At 46.0% G+C, this 20,551-nt stretch overlaps 1 protein-coding gene across 8 annotated transcripts in view; it reads left to right on the top strand.

The window, feature by feature from the left end:
- The first annotated feature begins 200 nt into the window (after positions 1-200).
- LOC119852895 (SLX4 interacting protein) overlaps positions 201-20,551 on the top strand; it is a 130,784-nt gene continuing 110,433 nt past the window's right edge. For 3 of the 8 annotated variants that reach the window (XM_043512105.1, XM_043512106.1, XM_043512103.1), the window contains exons 1-3: positions 247-449; positions 18,437-18,486; positions 19,347-19,385. In XM_043512105.1, the coding sequence (XP_043368040.1) occupies positions 18,460-18,486; positions 19,347-19,385 (66 nt within the window). In that variant the 5' untranslated portion in view covers positions 247-449; positions 18,437-18,459. Of the gene's footprint in view, positions 493-18,435; positions 18,487-19,346; positions 19,386-20,551 lie in introns of those variants that run through there. The other 5 variants (XM_043512104.1, XM_038394930.2, XM_038394929.2 and 2 more) reach the window with 5 other exon arrangements.

Raw genomic sequence — 20,551 nt, 5'->3', positions numbered from 1 at the left:
GAATTGTTTAAAACATGTCGTCAGATCCCTCAGGCAACTGAGTGGGCACCTATGTAATCCAAACCCTAACGGTCGGAAGAAGGCCCATTACGTACGCTTTTTGTAATTCGTTTCTTCCGTGAGGGGGAATTGTCGTCCCAAAGCCTCCCCACCCCTTTCCAGTCGATTTAATTGGGCTAATTCGAATCTCTTTGCGTCCGTTGGACGTCCCCGGGTCACGTGACACCAGAGGGCCACTCCGGGGAAATACCCGGATGTCCGTGCGCGGTTGCCATTCCAAAGCGGAATAAAGGCATGGGGTTCTTTGGTCGCCATTTTGGATTGAGGCCGGGAGACGCCATATTGGATAGGGGCAGAGAGGCTCCATCGAGCGGCCATTTTGGATAAGGGCAAAGAAGCCGGTGCAGGCGAGCGAGAGGGACACACGCGGTGTGGGGAGGGGCTGGAGCGTGAGTATCGGCCCCCCCCCCCCCCCGAACCCGTTTAGCTCGGGCGGGTATGGCCCTGTTTCTACTGCAATATAATCTACTCCGCCAATAAACACCCCTCCCCCGCACACCGCCAGGGGCCCCCGCCGACCCCCCCGCCTCCAGCTCTCGTTCGTTTTGCGCACCCCGCTGTTGCCGCTGCTTGGCTCAGTCCTGCCCCTAGCAGGGAATGGCCAATCCCTCACCACTGGGCGCCGAGCCCTTTGCATTCACCCCCAAACCAACCCCCTGCTAGTGTAGCCTGTCCCCTTCGTATTCCCCCACCCGCAAACGTCCCTGCTCCCTTTGTGTTCACCCCCAAACCCACCCCCTGCTAGTGTAGCCTGTCCCCTTCGTATTCCCCCACCCGCAAACGTCCCTGCTCCCTTTGTGTTCACCCCAAACCAACCCCCTGCTAGTGTAGCCTGTCCCCTTCGTATTCCCCCACCCGCAAACGTCCCTGCTCCCTTTGCGTTCACCCCAAACCAACCCCCTGCTAGTGTAGCCTGTCCCCTTCGTATTCCCCCACCCGCAAACGTCCCTGCTCCCTCTGTGTTCACCCCCCAACCAACCCCCTGCTAGTGTAGCCTGTCCCCTTCGTATTCCCCCACCCGCAAACGTCCCTGCTCCCTTTGCGTTTACCCCAAACCAACCCCCTGCTAGTGTAGCCTGTCCCCTTCGTATTCCCCCACCCGCAAACGTCCCTGCTCCCTTTGTGTTCACCCCAAACCAACCCCCTGCTAGTGTAGCCTGTCCCCTTCGTATTCCCCCACCCGCAAACGTCCCTGCTCCCTCTGTGTTCACCCCCAAACCAACCCCCTGCTAGTGTAGCCTGTCCCCTTCGTATTCCTCCACCCGCAAACGTCCCTGCTCCCTTTGTGTTCACCCCCAAACCAACCCCCTGCTAGTGTAGCCTGTCCCCTTCATATTCCCCCACCCGCAAACGTCCCTGCTCCCTTTGCGTTCACCCCCAAACCAACCCCCTGCTAGTGTAGCCTGTCCCCTTCATATTCCCCCACCCGCAAACGTCCCTGCTCCCTTTGCGTTCACCCCCAAACCAACCCGCTGCTAGTGTAGCCTGTCCCCTTCGTATTCCTCCACCCGCAAACGTCCCTGCTCCCTTTGCGTTTACCCCAAACCAACCCCCTGCTAGTGTAGCCTGTCCCCTTCGTATTCCCCCACCCGCAAACGTCCCTGCTCCCTTTGCGTTTACCCCAAACCAACCTACTGCTAGTGTAGCCTGTCCCCTTCGTATTCCCCCATCCGCAAACGTCCCTGCTCCCTTTGTGTTCACCCCCCAAACCAACCCCCTGCTAGTGTAGCCTGTCCCCTTCGTATTCCCCCATCCGCAAACGTCCCTGCTCCCTTTGCATTCACCCCCAAACCAACCCCCTGCTAGTGTAGCCTGTCCCCTTCGTATTCCCCCACCCGCAAACGTCCCTGCTCCCTCTGTGTTCACCCCCAAACCAACCCCCTGCTAGTGTAGCCTGTCCCCTTCGTATTCCCCCACCCGCAAACGTCCCTGCTCCCTTTGCGTTCACCCCCAAACCAACCCCCTGCTAGTGTAGCCTGTCCCCTTCGTATTCCCCCACCCGCAAACGTCCCTGCTCCCTCTGTGTTCACCCCAAACCAACCCCCTGCTAGTGTAGCCTGTCCCCTTCGTATTCCCCCACCCGCAAACGTCCCTGCTCCCTTTGTGTTCACCCCAAACCAACCCCCTGCTAGTGTAGCCTGTCCCCTTCGTATTCCCCCACCCGCAAACGTCCCTGCTCCCTTTGTGTTCACCCCAACCAACCCCCTGCTAGTGTAGCCTGTCCCCTTCGTATTCCCCCACCCGCAAACGTCCCTGCTCCCTTTGTGTTCACCCCAAACCAACCCCTGCTAGTGTAGCCTGTCCCCTTCGTATTCCCCCACCCGCAAACGTCCCTGCTCCCTTTGCGTTCACCCCCCAACCAACCCCCTGCTAGTGTAGCCTGTCCCCTTCGTATTCCCCCACCCGCAAACGTCCCTGCTCCCTCTGTGTTCACCCCCAAACCAACCCCCTGCTAGTGTAGCCTGTCCCCTTCGTATTCCCCCACCCGCAAACGTCCCTGCTCCCTTTGCGTTTACCCAAACCAACCCCCTGCTAGTGTAGCCTGTCCCCTTCGTATTCCCCCACCCGCAAACGTCCCTGCTCCCTTTGTGTTCACCCCAAAACCAACCCCCTGCTAGTGTAGCCTGTCCCCTTCGTATTCCCCCACCCGCAAACGTCCCTGCTCCCTCTGTGTTCACCCCCAAACCAACCCCTGCTAGTGTAGCCTGTCCCCTTCGTATTCCTCCACCCGCAAACGTCCCTGCTCCCTTTGTGTTCACCCCCAAACCAACCCCCTGCTAGTGTAGCCTGTCCCCTTCATATTCCCCCACCCGCAAACGTCCCTGCTCCCTTTGCGTTCACCCCCCAAACCAACCCCCTGCTAGTGTAGCCTGTCCCCTTCATATTCCCCCACCCGCAAACGTCCCTGCTCCCTTTGCGTTCACCCCCAAACCAACCCGCTGCTAGTGTAGCCTGTCCCCTTCGTATTCCTCCACCCGCAAACGTCCCTGCTCCCTTTGCGTTTACCCCAAACCAACCCCCTGCTAGTGTAGCCTGTCCCCTTCGTATTCCCCCACCCGCAAACGTCCCTGCTCCCTTTGCGTTTACCCCAAACCAACCTACTGCTAGTGTAGCCTGTCCCCTTCGTATTCCCCCATCCGCAAACGTCCCTGCTCCCTTTGTGTTCACCCCCAAACCAACCCCCTGCTAGTGTAGCCTGTCCCCTTCGTATTCCCCCATCCGCAAACGTCCCTGCTCCCTTTGTGTTCACCCCCAAACCAACCCCCTGCTAGTGTAGCCTGTCCCCTTCATATTCCCCCACCCGCAAACGTCCCTGCTCCCTTTGTGTTCACCCCCCAAACCAACCCCCTGCTAGTGTAGCCTGTCCCCTTCGTATTCCCCCACCCGCAAACGTCCCTGCTCCCTCTGTGTTCACCCCCAAACCAACCCCCGGCTAGTGTTGCCTGTCCCCTTCGTATTCCCCACCCGCAAACGTCCCTGCTCCCTTTGCGTTCACCCCAACCAACACCCTGCTAGTTTGCCTGTCCCCTTCGTATTTCCCCCAACCGCCAAACGTCCCTGCTCCCCTTTGCGTTTCAACCCCAAACCAACCCTGCTAGTGTAGCCTGCTCCCTCATTGTATTCCCCACCCGCCACACGTCCCTGCCCCTTTTTGTTTACCCCAAACCAAACCCCCTGTCTAGTGTAGCCGTCCCCTTCGTATTCCTCCACCCGCAACTGTCCTGCTCCCTCTGATTGTTCCACCCACCCAACAAACCCCTGTCGTGTAAGACTGTCCCCTTCGTATTCCCCCACCCGCAAACGTCCCTGCTCCCTTTGCGTTCACCCCCAAACCAACCCCTGCTAGTGTAGCCTGTCCCCTTCGTATTCCCCCATCCGCAAACGTCCCTGCTCCCTTTGCGTTCACCCCAACCAACCCCCTGCTAGTGTAGCCTGTCCCCTTCGTATTCCCCCCACCCGCAAACGTCCCTGCTCCCTTTGCGTTTACCCCAAACCAACCCCCTGCTAGTGTAGCCTGTCCCCTTCGTATTCCCCCCACCGCAAACGTCCCTGCTCCCGTTGCGTTTACCCCAAACCAACCCCCTGCTAGTGTAGCTGTCCCCCTTCGTATTCCTCCACCCGCAAACGTCCCTGCTCCCTCTGTGTTCACCCCCAAACCAACCCGCTGCTAGTGTTGCCTGTCCCCTTCGTATTCCCCCACCTGCAAACGTCCCTGCTCCCTTTGTGTTCACCCCAAACCAACCCCCTGCTAGTGTTGCCTGTCCCCTTCGTATTCCCCCACCCGCAAACGTCCCTGCTCCCTTTGTGTTCACCCCCAAACCAACCCGCTGCTAGTGTTGCCTGTCCCCTTCGTATTCCCCCACCCGCAAACGTCCCTGCTCCCTTTGCGTTTACCCCAAAACCAACCCCCTGCTAGTGTAGCCTGTCCCCTTCGTATTCCCCCACCCGCAAACGTCCCTGCTCCCTTTGCGTTTACCCCAAACCAACCCCCTGCTAGTGTAGCCTGTCCCCTTCGTATTCCCCCACCTGCAAACGTCCCTGCTCCCTTTGCGTTCACCCCAACCAACCCCCTGCTAGTGTTGCCTGTCCCCTTCGTATTCCCCCACCCGCAAACGTCCCTGCTCCCTTTGCGTTTACCCCAAACCAACCCCCTGCTAGTGTAGCCTGTCCCCTTCGTATTCCCCCACCCGCAAACGTCCCTGCTCCCTTTGCGTTCACCCCCAAACCAACCCCCTGCTAGTGTTGCCTGTCCCCTTCGTATTCCCCCACCCGCAAACGTCCCTGCTCCCTTTGCGTTTACCCCCAAACCAACCCGCTTCTAGTGTAGCCTGTCCCCTTCGTATTCCCCCATCCGCAAACGTCCCTGCTCCCTTTGCGTTTACCCCAACCAACCCCCTGCTAGTGTTGCCTGTCCCCTTTATATTCCCCCACCCTCCTCCTTTATATTCCCTGCCTCTTTTTCATTCACCCCCAAACCAACCCACCCCCAGTGCTGTCTCAATTACAATGATCAGACGCATAGATGAACATGATTTGTTGGGGGAAGAGTCAACATGGCTTTTGTAAAGAGGGCCTTCCCAATCTATTAGAATTCTATGAGATGGATTAACAAAGGTAGATAAGGGGGATCTAGTGGATGTTGTATACTTGGACTGTCAGAAAGCCTTTGACAAGCAGGGCCGGCTCTAGGTTTTTTGCCGCCCCAAGCTCCAAGAGTGCAACTGCCCAAGCAAAAAAAAAAAAAAAAAAAAGGATGGCCAGTATGCCGCCCCTGGAATTGTGCCACCCCGAGCATGTGCTTGCTTTGCTGATGCCTAGAGCTGGTCCTATTGACAAGGTCCCTCACCAAAGGCTCGGATGCAAAGCAAACAGTCATGGGCTAAGAGGGAGGCCCTCTCATGGATTGGTAACTGGTTAAAAGATAGGCAAGGAAGGGTATGAGTAAATAGTCAGTTTTCACAGTGCAGAGAAAGGTAAATAGCAAGGTCCGCCAGGGATCTGTACTGGGACCAGTGGTGCTCAACATATTCATAAATGATCAGGAAAAAGCAGTAATCACTGAGGTGGCAAGATTTGCAGACAATATCAGGATAGTTAAGTCCAAAGCAGAATGTGAGGAGTTACAAAGGGGTCTCACAAAACTGGGTGACTAGGCAACAAAATGACAGCTAAAATCCAATGTTGATAAATGCAAAGTAATGCACATTGGAAAACATAATCCCAACTGTGCATACAAAATGATGGGTTCTGAATTAGCTGGTTTCAGAATAGCAGCCATGTTAGTCTGTATCCGCAAAAAGAAGTCCAATGAAGTGAGCTGTAGCTCACAAAATTTTATGCTCAAATAAATTTATTAGTCTCTAAGGTGCCACAAGTACTCCTTTTTTCTAAATTAGCTGTTAGAACTTAAGAAAGAGACCTTTCAGTCACTGTGGATAGTTCTGTGAAAACATCCGCTCAATGTGCAGTGGGAAAAAGCTAACAATTTTAGGAACCATTAGGAAAGGGGTAGATAATAAGACAGTAAATATCACAGTGCCACTTTATAAATCCATGGCTTGCCCTCAGATTGAATACTGTGTTCAGTTCTGGTTTTCCCATCTCAAAAAAGATATATTAAAATTGGAAAAGGTACCGAGAAGGGCAACAAAAATGATTAAGAGTATGGAACAGCTTCCATGAATCAAGATTAAAAACACTAGGACTTTTCAGCTTGGAAAAGAGATGATGGGGATACAGGAGGGTTATAAAGGGCTGTAAAATCATAAATAGTATGAAGAACGTGAATAAGAAGGTGTTGTTCCTTCACATAACACAAGAACCAGGGGTCAGCAATGAAATTAATAGGCAGAAGGTTTAAAACAAACAAAAGGAAGTACTTCTTCACACAATGCACAGTCATCCTGTGGAACTCATTGCCAGGGGATGTTGAGAAGGTCAAAACTATTAGCTGGCTTCAAAAAAGAATTAGATAAATTCATGGAGAATAGGTCCATCAACGGCTATAAGCTAAGATATTTGGGGATGCAACCCCATGATCTGGGTGCCCCTAGCTTCGGATTGCCAGAAATTTGGACTGAACAACAGGGAGTGGATCACTAGATAATTGCCTATTCTGTTCATTCCTTCTTAAGCACCTGGTATTGGTGACTGTCTGAAGACAGGATACTGGTGACCGAGTATGGCCATTCTTATGTTCTTATGCCTGTGCCCTTTGCATTCACCCCCTCCATCATCCCTTCCGCCTTTGCATTCACCTTCCCCCCCAACTTCTCCACCTTTCTAGTGCTGCCCGCCCCCTTTTCATTCATCCCAAATCTCCATGCCCCCTTTGCATTCACCCCCAAACTGCCCCACGCCTAGTGCTGCCTCCCCCTTTTCCTTCATCCCAAATCTCCACATCCCTTTTGCATTCCCCCCCCAAACTGCCCCACCCCCAGTGCTGCCTGCCCCCTTTGCATTCACTCTCCCAAACTGCCCCACCCCCAGTGCTACCTGCCTGCCACCATTACATTCACCCCAAACCAATCCTCATTGCTGGTGCTGCCCATGCCCTTTGCATTCACTCCCCAAACCTCGCCACTCCCAGTGCTGCCGCCCCTTTGCATTCACTCCAAAATTTGCCACCTCTAGTGCTGCCTGCCCACTTTGCATTTTCCCCAACTCTCACCATCCCCGCTGCTGCCTGCCCCAGTGGCATTTACCCTCCAAACTTCTTTGTTCCCACTTTACACAGTTAACATTTAATAACACAACAAAATATAAGTTTAACCAACACCCACACTATAACATGTTTACTCTAGGTTCTTTTTCAGATCAGTAATTCCCAGCAGTTGTAACTCCATTAGTAGTAGCTGTAGTATGGACAAGACTTTAGCATTTTTATCACTGTGTTTAACTCTGGTCAGAGTGAATTGGAAGCTATGGTTTTGAAAAATTCAGAGCCTGGGTAGATGACAAGATGGTGAGCCCTTCTAAAATGAGTCTATACTAGTGTCCACAGGCAGAGCTGAACAGTCAACAGTGTGAAAAAAGTAACTTGCAAAAAAAGCAAACATCATTCTGGAATGTATTAGTAGGAGTGTGGTAAGCAGGACATGAGAAGTAATTCTTCCGCTCTACTCCAGGCTGATTAGGCCTCAGTTGGAGTATTGTGTCAAGTTCTGGGTGCCACATTTCAGGAAAGATGTGGACAAATTGGAGAAAGTCCAGAGAAAAGCAAGAAAAATGATTAAAGGTCTAGAAAACATGACCTATGAGGGAAGATTGAAAAAATTGGGTTTGTTGAGTCTGAAGAAGAGAAGATTGAGAAAGGACATAACAATTTTCAAATACATAAAAGGTTGTTATAAGGAGGAGGGAGAAAAATTATTCTCCTTAACCTCTTAGAATAGGACAAGAAGCAATGGGCTTAAATTGCAGCAAGGGCGGTATAGGTGGGACATTAGGAAAAACTTCCTAACTGTCAGGGTAGTTAAGCACTGGAATAAATTGCCTAGGGAAGTTGTGGAATCTCCATCATTGGAGATTTGTAAGAGCAGGTTAGGCAAACACCTGTTAGGAACGGTCTAGATAATACTTAGTCATGCCATGGGTGCAGGGGACAGGACTAGATGACTTCTCGAGGTCCCTTCCAGTCCTATGATTCTATGAATCTGGGAATAATTGGTTTACAAGGTCCTAGATTAGCCAAGCTAGAAGCATCTGATATGACCTATCAGAGCTAAATACTTTATTGAATACACATGTTTTCAGAAGTAGTAAACTTTTCCAAGGTACTGCTGGACTAATGATTAAAAAAAGAGAATTTCAATGCCTGTGTTACACTAAGGGCCTGATTCAAAGCCACTGAAGTCAATGGGAGTCTTCACTGATTTCATTGGGCTTCTATCAAGCTCTAGGTCAGTGGTTCTCAAACTAGGGAAGCTGCATGTTCAGGAAAAGCCCTTGGTGGGCTGGGACGGTTTATTTAACTGCCGCGACTGCAGGTTTGGCTGATCACAGCTCCCACTGGCCGCAGTTCGTTGCTCCAGGCCAATGGGGGCTGCAGGAAGGGCGGCCAGTACATCCCTCGGCCCACACCACTTCCCGCAGCCCCCATTGGCCTGGAGCAACGAAATGCAGCCAGTGGGAGCCACGATCGGCCGAACCTGCAGTCGTGGCAGTTAAATAAACCGTCCCAGCCCACCAGAGGCTTTCCCTGAACAAGTGGCAGCCCTAGTTTGAGAAACACTGCTCTAGGTCATCTGATGCAGATAGGTGCCTAGTGGGATTTTCAGAAGTGCCTATGTGCCTAATTTCCTTGGGATGAAGATCTTTAGGCACCTAATACCTTTGAGAATCTGGCCCCGTGGTCCTCTCCCATACTACATCCTGGTAGTGTGAATACATAGATGACAAATCTAATTTCAAGTACTGTGTGGCTAATTTTCTCCTTATTATATATTTTTCTGTATTCCACATGTTGTTCATCTAACTTTGATTCTTCTTTTGGAACAGTGTTTGACAGCTTGTCTGTAACAGGTGGGTGGGCTGTTGAGATTAACAATTGAGTTAATCTTGGTGGATTTTGCCCTAACTGTACCTCTGTCAGGCCATGTCTACAACTACGAAAGTACTTCGATTTTACAGAAGTTGATTTTTGGAAACAGATTGTATACAGTTGAGTGCGTGCGTCCACACTAAGCACATTAATTCGGCGGTGTGCGTCCACAGTACCATGGCAAGCGTTGACATTTCGAGGGGTGCACAGTGGGTAGCTATCCCACAGTTTCCGCAGTCCCTGCTGCCCATTGGAATTCTGGGCTGAGCTCCCAATGCCTGATGGGGCCAAAAATTTGTCGCGGGTGGTTATGGGTAAATGTCGTCAGTCAACCCTCCCTCCATGAAAGCAACAGCAGACAATCATTTTGCGCCCTTTTCTCTGGATTTCCCGAGCAGATGCCATAGCACGGCAAAAATGGAGCCCGTTCAGTTCACCGCAGCAGTTATGACCATTGTAAACACCTCACGCATTATTGTGCAGTTTATGCAGAACCAGCACCTGAAAAACTAGGCGAGGAGGTGACAGCAGCGCAGTGATGAGGACATGAACACAGATTTCTCTAAAACCGCGGTCCCCAGCAATTTGGAGATCATAGTGTTACTGAGGCAGGCTCATGCCATGGAACATCGATTCTGAGCCCGGGAAACAAGCACAGAGTGGTGGGACCGCATAGTGTTGCAGGTTTGGGATAATTCCTAGTGGCTCCGAAACTTTCGCATATGTAAGGGCACTTGCATGGAACTTTGTGACTTGCTTTCCCCTATTCTGAAGCGCAAGAATAGCCTTTGGGACGGAGGAGGGAGGCTTGAAACATTTGCAGCTGTTGGAGGAAAAAAAGGGAGTGAAGTATTTAAAAAGATACATTTTACAGAACAATGGCTATACTCTTTCATGGTGAACAACACTATTCACATTACATAGCACATGTGATTTTGGTACAAGGTCGCATTTTGCATCTTATATTGAGTGCCTGTGGCTTTGGTGTTAGAGATCACACACGCAATGCCGGGCAACAGAATTCGACTTGCAGGCGGCCATGGTAAGCCATAAGTCTTTCAGCTTCTGCAACCTTCATAACAGCAGCACCTTCCTCTCCCATACCAAGCAAAACACATTGAGTTGGCCATTTAGTGCTGTGGTTTTCCTGTTAACGTGCAGCAGCAGAAACCAAACTAGCCTCCCCCCCCATCCAATTCTCTGGGATGATTGCTTTACCTCTCACCCCACCACGTGGCTGGTATCAGGGAAGATCCCTGCTAGCCAAACTTGAACAGCTCAGAGCCCGCCCCCCCCCCGCCCGTGTGGCTAACTGCGGGGAGGATTTCTTTTCAGCCACAGGCAAACAGCCCAGTAGGAATGGCCACCTCTGAATGGCCCCTTAATTAAATTCCCCTATTTCAACCAGGTTACCATGAACGATATCACTCTCCTGAGTATAACACAGAGAGATAAAGAACGGATGTTGCTTGAATGCCTGCAAACACCGGGACCAAACGCTGCCAGGCTTTGTCATGCAATGATACCAGATTACTTGCTACTAGCATGGTGTGGTAAAGTGTCCTACCATGGAGGACGGAATAATGCTGCTCTCTCCAGAAACCTTCTGCAAAGGCTTTTAGAGTATCTCCAGGAGAGCTTCATGGAGATGTCCTAGAGGATTTCCACTCCATCCTCAGACACGTTAACAGACTTTTCCAGTAGCTGTACTGGCCACCAATGCATCCCAAGTCCTCAGGGCTACTTAATCATTAAAAAACGCTTGCTTTTATAACATGTATTATTATTTTTAAAAAGGTACACTCACCAGAGGTCCCTTCTCTGGCTTCTTTAGGTTGGGAGGGTATTTCAGTCAGGGTGATAAAAAGATCCTGGCTGTTGGGGAGAATGGTGTGCTGTGTGCTCTTCTCAAGCTTGTCCTCCTCCTCCTCATCTTCCCTGTCCGCAAAATCCTCAGGCATGGCGGAGAGTACCCCATCATCGGAGTCCACAGACAGGGGTGGGGTAGTGGTGGTGGCCCCCCCCGAGAATTGCATGCAGCTCAGTGTAGAAGCGGCATGTCTGGGGCTCTGTCCCGGAGCGTCCGTTTGATTCTTTGGTTTTCTGGTATGCTTGTCTGAGCTCCTTAAGTTTCACGCGGCACTGGATTGCATCCCTGCTGTAGCCTCTGTCCCTTATGGCCTCCGAGATTTTTTTGAAATGTTTTGGCATTTTGTCCTTTGGAACGTAGTTCTGATAGCACGGATTCCTCTCCCCATGCAGCAATCAGATCCAGTACCTCCCGTTCGGTCCATGCTGGAGCTCTTTTTCGATTCTGGGACTGCAGGTCACCTGTGCTTATAAGCTCTGCATGGTCACCTGTGGTGATGAGCTTGCCTGGCCGAACAGGAAATGAGATTCAGAAGTTTCCGGGGCTTTTCCTGTACACCTGGCCAGTGCATCTGAGTTCAGAGTGCTGTCCAGAGCCATCACAATGGTGCACTGTGGGATAGCTCCCGGAGGCCAATACCTTTGAATTGCGTCCACACTAACCCTAATTCGAAATGGCGATGTCAATTTCAGCGATAATCCCTTCATGGGGGAGGAGTACAGAAATCGGTTTTAAGAGCCCTTAATGTCGAAAAAATGGCATCGTTGTGTGGACGGGTGCAGGGTTAATTCGATTTAACTCTGCTAAATCCGACATAAACTCGTAGTGTAGACCAGGCCTCACTCAATTGCTACACCATAACACTTTCTACTTAAATAATGATATGTTGAGGCACACAGTTAAATATGGAGTGCTCCATATTTCAGTATTCCACATAGCTGGGCATAAAGGTAATGTTAAAAGGTAGGAAAGGGACTTCCAGTTCCCAAGGCAAGCTCTTGATCTAGTGCCAAAAGCTCCTTCATATTTTGGCAGCGGTCCTTACAGGTATTTCAAAGCAATCGTTTTTCCTTATACTAGTGGTCATCCCTGGGCTTGACAATCATACTTATTAAGAACATATTATTTTCCATCTCTTGCTGCTTTCTTCTTCCTTATTTTCTAAGAAGAATAATTTTAATAACTGAATATTTGCTTTATGGCTTCATCTCTTATTGTTAATTTTAAATTCTCTATTTTATCCTATATAGTACTGAGCACATCAAGGCTTACATAATAAATACAGTAGTTTCAAGGCCTTTCACCTTTGAGATTTTAATGCACCTTTCTCTCTCTTCTTACTAGCATTTTATTTAATCTGAAGAACACCACAGTAATGTCAAGTGCAGATATAAAATGTGTCAGGTGCTGACAGTTGATTCTGATGCCTGAGTCTTTCTATTTACAGTTTCTAAAGCTCTTATCCAGTTAACCTCCAGTTAAAGAGTTTTAGTATTAAAGTACCTGTCTCACTGTATGTTTCAGATGGAATTTTTGCTAGAATTGGATAAATATTTCCAAAAAGTTTTTGCAAATATCCACTTGAATGAAAACCTCATGTTTGTTTCAGTGGTATTCCTGTTCCTCTTTATTTACAAGTCTGATATTTACAATAATGTTTGCAAAAAGGAAAAGCATGGCAAATGTTTGAATTAATACATATTTGTATACAAATACCAATGCATGTATGTACACATGAGTATTTGCACTGATTGTGTCCACTCTGTAGGTTTGGGAGTCAAACAGCCAGATAACATAGACAATAGTATGTGAATTTAGTGACCAGACTCATGAAGCAAATATGTTAATTGTAAATATATGAAGCAAAGTTGTAGTTTGTGCAAGTAATCCTTTTACACAGATTTGTGAAAAAGGAACTGTGTGTGGATAATTAATGAACAAATAAGCTATAATTTGTTTTACAGTACAAAGGCCCCAAATGATACTGAGGCAACATTGTGATAAGCGCTGTACATATACATAGTAAGAGGCAGTCCCTATTGTGAAGATCTTATAATTTAAAAAGACAGACAAATGGCAGGAGGAGAAACAGGGGTCTGAAGTGGCATGCCCATGGTCACACAGTAGGGCATTGGCATAAAGGAATCCAGGTGTCCTGATTCCCTGTCTAAGACCCTATTCCCTGGACCACATTAGCTTAAAATAGCCAGATTGTTTGCTGGAAATAGACCACCTCTCCTTTTCACTCTGCATGTCACCATGTGTGAAGGAGGCTCTTCTGCTCCTGAAACTTTCTTTGCTTCTAACACTTCTGTTTCCGTTGAGTTGGAGGCCTAACTACGTCACCTTCAGTAGTTATACAAAATTGATCCCTTTTCTTTTTTTTAAATGTACTTCTATAAATAAAAGTGGGCTTTTTTGTGAGGGAGCGAGGGATTGGTTTTCTAATCACCTGAATAATATCTACAGACTTTTATTTATGCACATAGATGAGTTTATGGGTCTAGACACGCTAGGGTGACCAGACAGCCAGTGTGAAAAATCGGGACGGGGTGGGGGGTAATAGGAGCCTATATAAAACAAAGCCCTGAATATCAGGACTGTCCCTATAAAATCGGGACATCTGGTCACCCTAAGACAGGCTGATGGCATGTCATGTACACTCTTTCCCGGAAGCACACTTTTCACTCCAAAGGGTACCAGTTGTACTAGATCCCACCCTCTTGTGTTTTATTTAGCCTGGGAACTCCCAAAGCTATGTGTCTTAAGTATTGCTGGCCCCTTTCCACCTATAGTGGGTGGAACAATTCACCACTGCTGGGTAAGGTAGCTCAGCATCCTCTCATGTTTCAGTTGTTGATTCCTTTTTGGCCACTGACAGATGAGTGACTGTTTCTGACTGCTCATGCAGCAGTTATATTTTTAATCTTTTAGCTGATTTTATTTTTTTTCTAAGTTCTCCTTAGGAGTCATTGATGTTAGTTCTGTCTTCAAACTCTTTTCTGTCTGTCTGAGCGGGAAGAGAATGGGACTTTATACAAATTAGGGCATCTTTGAACCTCAACTCACGTGACTTTTAATTAATTTTCTGGATGTCTTATTATGAATTTTCTCACATTTCTTTTTCAATCCACTGATGTATTTTGCATGCTATGAGGGAATTTGTCTGTGTGGTAATGTTCTGTGTGAAACGCTGTGAGACTAATGTGGCTTTCTGACACCAGAATATTTTTGGATGATAGACAGAAGGCATACCCCCAGTTTTTTTGTAGCAGGGCCTGATAGCTGCAGCCTCTATGCACCTGGCCTCTCATGCAAGCATCACCACCAAGATGCAGCCTGGGGGAGTCAGATAAGAGGCTGCCTCTCTCTGATTTTTGGGATGTCTGTAATGCAGTGAGCGTTTGATGGAAAGATGCTCTGCCATATTTTGTAGTTCCCATCTCTTTCTAGGCAGCTGTACATTAGGAAGTAATATTGAAGCATCAGATCTCCAAATGCAGAGCTGCTCCTCCAGTTCACCAAGCTGCAGCATCATGGGTAGTCTTTTAAGCCTCAGTGCTTTTGAGAGTAGAAGCGCTTAGAAGCACCATATTTGCTGAGCAGCATTGAACACACCTCTTGGCATGCCTATGTTCCCAGCTTTATACTTTGTGTATCTGGGGTACTGGTCACCCAAAGTAATTCTCAGGTTTGCTACGTAATCCACATAGCTAAGAGGACTCTTGATGGTGCCTTTCAGAGTAGAGGAAGTGACCCTATAAGCCCATGTTCCCCTATGCTGCATGGGGATTTTAGTGATTAAGCAATCTTTAGTCATGATTCAAGCTGTTTGGATAACCCCTGCTGTGACAATCTATCTTGTGACGTTGAACTCTTTCCTATTGTTCCCCCCTACTGTCGTTCCTATTTTATTTTTTAATTGGTGGATCATTAAACAAACTCTTGCTGATGACCCTTTATTAGAGAATGTTTACATGTCTGTCCTATTCTCAGACTCACAAGAGCCTTACGGTGAAAAACAAAGATCTAAAATAATATAATGTATGCCCAGGGTTATATTGGCCATGCTTTGTGGGATGCTGAAAGGGTCCTGGCCTTTCTGTTACTTGGCCTGTATTTTTTGCTGGTCTGAAGAGCTTTTTAAAGTACGGTGTCCCGTGAGTCCCAGAGATGTACACTAACAGGATGCACTATTTGAAAGCTGGGATTCTGACTTGTTTCTCATGTCAGTGCCTTTTTCCTTCACCTTCAATTATGACCTAGATTAGCAGCTGCTGTTTCAAGAACTGGTAGTCAGAACCACATTTTATACCATTTAAATAGTTGTCAGTAAAGGCTCAGTGGTTTCTAAATCTGGCTCTGGATACCACCAAAGAGACAGCTAGATTCTATTACCCTTACTTATGCCGAGTAGCACTTTACTTCATGACTGACTCCATTGAAATGAAGGGGGGTACTCAGTGGGAGTAACATGCTACTCACTGGAAGGGTAGCAGAACCTCCTCCCTAGTTCGTGGTGTGGGAAATCTGCTGAACCCCACCAATGATTTGGATAGGATGAACTCTGCCAAAAAAGCAGAAATCTTATGAGAGTGGCGATTTTATGTGAGGGTGAATGTCTACCCACATTATGGAGAAAGCATGACCACTGTGGCTCTTTCTTGTAACACAGCATCATGACCTGCATCTCGCTTTTCTGTCTGTGAGTAGATTTTTATTAAAGAATTTTGTCTGCTTGCTCACTAGTGAAACACTCCGCTGTATACAGATAGAATACAGTACAAGAGCCCCATTACTCTAATAGTCCATTCTTCCTCTTCTAAGTATAATGCAAGTGTTGATTTTGTTGGTAGTTGCATTTAATTTTTAACAGTTACTTTTAACGGGGCTCTCAATTTAAATTATCCTTACCTAAGTCAAACAAACAATATTGAAAACCTAGTTTACTTTTCACTATTTATGATCCTTTGTTTACTGTTTGGATTTCTTTCAGCTCGAACAATGAAATTCACTTATGGGCCTAATTCTGTTTTCATTGTGCAAGAAAATCACTGACGTGTCAATAAGAAATTTCCTTGGGCAAGAATATCGAATTGTTGACCCAGTCACTTTCACTTTTGAATATTGTCATTTGCAATTTCAGATTCAGAGCTGCAATGTTTGGGGTGCAAATACTGCGTGGGAATGGTTATTTCAAACGGTTGCTATTGGAATTTAGCATCATAATTTAAGTCTTTCTTTTGGCCTTCAGAGTTTGTAAAAGCATGTGATTTTTGTTCTTGTTACAAAATTTAATTTGAGGGCAAAATTTGAGTTGGCAGTGTCCTTTTAAATCAGAACATTTTAGTATTTTTGACTTCTCAGTATAACCTTTTGGAGCTAATTTTGTAAATTTCAGGATCGGAGACTTACTATGGGCACAGTCAAGGCAAAAGTTACTTTTGTGACCATTGGAACAAGTATAATCAAACTGTCCAGGCCCTGCAGCTGCATAGGATCTGAATGAAATGTTAGGTATTCTGTTATGTCATTGTTGAGGGGCAAAATTTTAGCTATGATACAAACATCTTCAGGTGTGAATGGCTTCTGAAAGTGAGCAGTCTCCCATTTTATTTTCAGAGGACTGAGTCTTCCAGCATACCTTTACCCAGGTAAAATCTGGCTAAAATCTATTTGACCTGCTGTCAAACCATAGTGCCAAAGAGTTCAAATAAGATAAAGGGAAAATGTGTTCAGCTTCTAACACGGGGGTGAATTCTTCCTAAACTGATACATAGAGAGACAAGGTGGGTGAGGAAATATCTTCTATTGGACCAGTTTCTGATAGTGAGAGACAAATTTTCCAGCTTGTACAGAGTTCTTCAGGTCTGCAAACCTACTCGGAGTATCACAGTGAAATACACCTTGTCTCTCTAATATCCTGTGACTGGCACAGCTACAACAACACTACATACAACAATAAACTGATGAATGTCTCTCAGCTAGTATATAATTGGATAGAGGTCAAAATCCAAAGTCATATGGATCTGTGAGCAGGGCCAGAGTCCATGCAGCTGGACAGAACCTCAGCAGGGCTCCCAAATTAAGCAGCAGAACCCATTTTAGGGTTTCAGGTTTATTTACAATTTTTCCTGTAGACCAATCAAAATAATGCTCGTCGGCAATATCTTTGGCCACATTCCCTAAATCCATTTTAATAGTCTAAAATCTAAACAAAACAATATAGACAAGACAGCTTTTTTGTCAATTAGAGCTTTCAGTCCTGGCTTCTGGTCAGCAAACACTTGTCAGTTCTTTCCTGAAAAGAACTCTACCCATTTTAAATTTCTGATCCTAACTAACCTCCTATGCACCTGGTTGACTCAAGTGCAGGTACAAAACTAGGATTTATTTCCCAGAATCCCATACCATGGTGTAGTTCTGAAGGGACCCAGTTAGGACATCACTGCAATGGGATGTGTCATTACTACAAGAGACTCCCCGCACATGGAGCACAATAGGAGATATACAAGCTGTCATAGGGTCCCTCTGGCTGACAGGAATGGAATTGTCATCCAGGTAGAGGAGAAAGGGACTTATTGGGCCACAGACTCCTTTGTAATGAAAAGTTGTGAGGGGAGAGAGGAAAAAGATTTCCAAAACCACCACCTGACCATGACACAGGCTTGAGGAGACAACTCATTAAAGCAGTTGATATCCTCTCTCCTTTTCTGTTTATATTTCTCTTTTTGAAGAAAACTAGTTTGCTGTGCAAAGGAATTTCTCTTGTAGGATGTGTCCTTGGATAGGGCTGTTTCTGGGATTATCACTAGAGCACTCAGGAAGTGAGAATCGTGAATCACTGAAGGTCTCCTAAACTGCTACAGAGTTTTCTGTAGAGAGAAAGGCCGACATTTCGATTTTCATAGAACAGGTGATGGTGATGGATATAATTTTTAGGGTCCGAGTACTAAAGGAATAAGAATTGCTGGTAGAGAAAAGAAGCTGGTAGGGCAGGCCTAAGGGAAAAAAAGGGTGGGGGGAGGTTGGGTGGGTCTGGGGACGGTCCAGTGGTGGCACTTGCCCAAGATTTGGGAGGCCTGGCTTCCATGTCCTGTTCCACAAGAATTTCCTGTGTGACTATAGACTGGTCTATCTATGCCTCTTTCCCATTTGTAAAATCAGGATGGATAGTATTGCCCTACCTCACAGAGGTGTTGTGATGATAAATACATTGAACATAGTGAGATATTATGGTAGCGGAGGTCATAAAAGTACCAAAGGTAGGTAGCTAAATCGATATTCTTAAAGTGGAGTAAGAGTTTTTCCTTTGATTTCAATGGAAGCAGAGTCTACAATACGTAAAGCAACGTGGAATAAATCCATAGTGGACCTAAAATTGTTTGCCACTTGGTATAAAGATCTGGTATTCTTTTTTTCTAGTGCAGATCTTTATTTGTAACTTCTTTTTGATATTTTAGGGGCTCTGTTTGAACTGATAATCATGGCATCCAGCAAGTTTGTTATTAAGGTAAGCAGAGCTTCAAATCTTTCATAATAACCAATATTACCATGGTAATCTTTAATATATGGCTACGCTATATATATCTATATTTAAGTTAATGATAAAGTATCAGGTCAGCATAGCACATTTTGTCCCTTGGTATTCTCACTTACAAAATGGAGACTATATTCATGATAATAAAAATGCAATTGGTATACCATGTACACCACCGGATCTTTGCAGAGTACCTCTGTTGGAGGTTTTGTCCTTTCAAATGAAATTTAAAAAACTATGCTTGTGTAATTTAAAGCTACTCGCTTTATAGTTCATAGTGAGTCAGAAAGCTGCATGAATTGCCAGTGTAATAGTCTTAACTATCTGGATTAAAAATAGGAATCACTTCTCTCTGACTAATATTTAAAATTAACCAAGTAACTCCCTCATCAGATCATCTAGGACTTTTGTTGTTTTTTTTGCAGGTAATCATATTGTTAAACTTTCTTTGTGGTCAGTCACTGCTTCTTGTTTTTTTTTTCTCCCAATTCCTATTTTTTTCCTCTTCTTCTGTAGCTCTTTCCAGGTGTTAATTGTTTTTATTATCACACTGTAAAATATTAACTGTAAAATAAATCACGAGAGCATATATGTATGCTTTTGTTATTTATATATATATATATATAAATATATATAAATAAATATATATATATATAGTTTGTTTATATATGATTTCATTATATAATATCTAAATATTTAAAGATTAGCGCTGTCTTTACTGAGGTATCGTGTAAACTAGCATTGTATAGTTCTGCCCACCTGCAAACTATTTCAACTCAAAGCATGGGTATGTAAAAAAATCACTCCATCTTATTATTTGCTTCTGCTTCCAAACCTTCTATTCCGTTATCCTAAATGGAGAAATGCAAACAGTAATTTAGACTTTGCCTATAATTCCATGTGATTAGAACAGCGTGTTGCTCTTGGGTGGGGTCTTCTCCAAGATTTTTCTTCATGGGAGATCTTATATTTGTCCTTTGTGGATAGGTAGCTTTACTTTTTGGAGGGTTGTTAGAAAATATTCATGATCATCCAGATATGGCAGTCATCTAAGCTGCCATATCCTGGTTTCATGGCAAGCTAACCTATTTAACAAAGAGACTAGCTGGTTAGTCCTCCCTGGTATGTAGTCAAGGCTGTACCACAAGGGAAAGAGGAGAAACATAAGTCATGCAATGAGCTTTTTAGCACTTTCCTCCTCATATCATCTCTAACTTGACTGTACATACAGTTCCATGTCTTGGTCAAGGACAACTATATATGCCAGAAATTTGCATCATCTTCTCCACCATTACAAGGGAAGATAGGATTAATGTTTCACATTTATAGCATTCTGTGGCTGATATCCTGAGTATACATCACTGGTATTCTACTAGTAGAAAAGTAACAACAGGAGCCCTACGAGAATCCAGTTATTTGATCGGCTGAGTCCTAGTGTCATCAACACTAGTGCCATTGCCAAGGTAATCGGCTGGCTTGAGTTGGAGTGTTTGTGCTGGATAGAGTCTTGAGATCTTTGGTCTCTAATCAGCAATGTGGTGTCGATTGCCTATCTAGCACAGACACTGCAACTCTATCCGGCCGTTTCCTTTGGCAGTCACACTATTGTCAATGACATCATGAGAGCTCAGCTGAGCAAACTGATGGTTTCTCATACGGTGTTTCATATTGCTACTGTATGAGTCAGGTACCAATCACATCAGCCACAGAGTGCTATAGGTTTGGGGCACTTACTTCTATTTCTCTTTGTAATGTTGGAGAAGCAAAGGCAAATTTCTGGTATATACAAAATGCTGAATAGGAATATAAATTAATTTCATATTTTTTGTGTCCATGAAGTTTTTCCAGGTTGATAGCTGTAGAAGCAATTTCCTATTAATTGAAACCTGAAAGATCACTTTGTCAGGCTTATTTATTTACTGGGAGTAGATTTCCATCTATGGGTTTTTGCTTACCAAAAGATATGTTCTCCAGTGAGTATAAATATGATTGCTCCCTCTCTCCTTTACATTCTACTTTCTGGGGAAGGTTTTCCTTC

This window comes from Dermochelys coriacea, chromosome 3, assembly GCF_009764565.3.
Source record: "Dermochelys coriacea isolate rDerCor1 chromosome 3, rDerCor1.pri.v4, whole genome shotgun sequence".
Classification (NCBI taxonomy): Eukaryota; Metazoa; Chordata; order Testudines; family Dermochelyidae; genus Dermochelys; species Dermochelys coriacea.
This window is presented reverse-complemented; position numbering and strand designations above follow the sequence as displayed.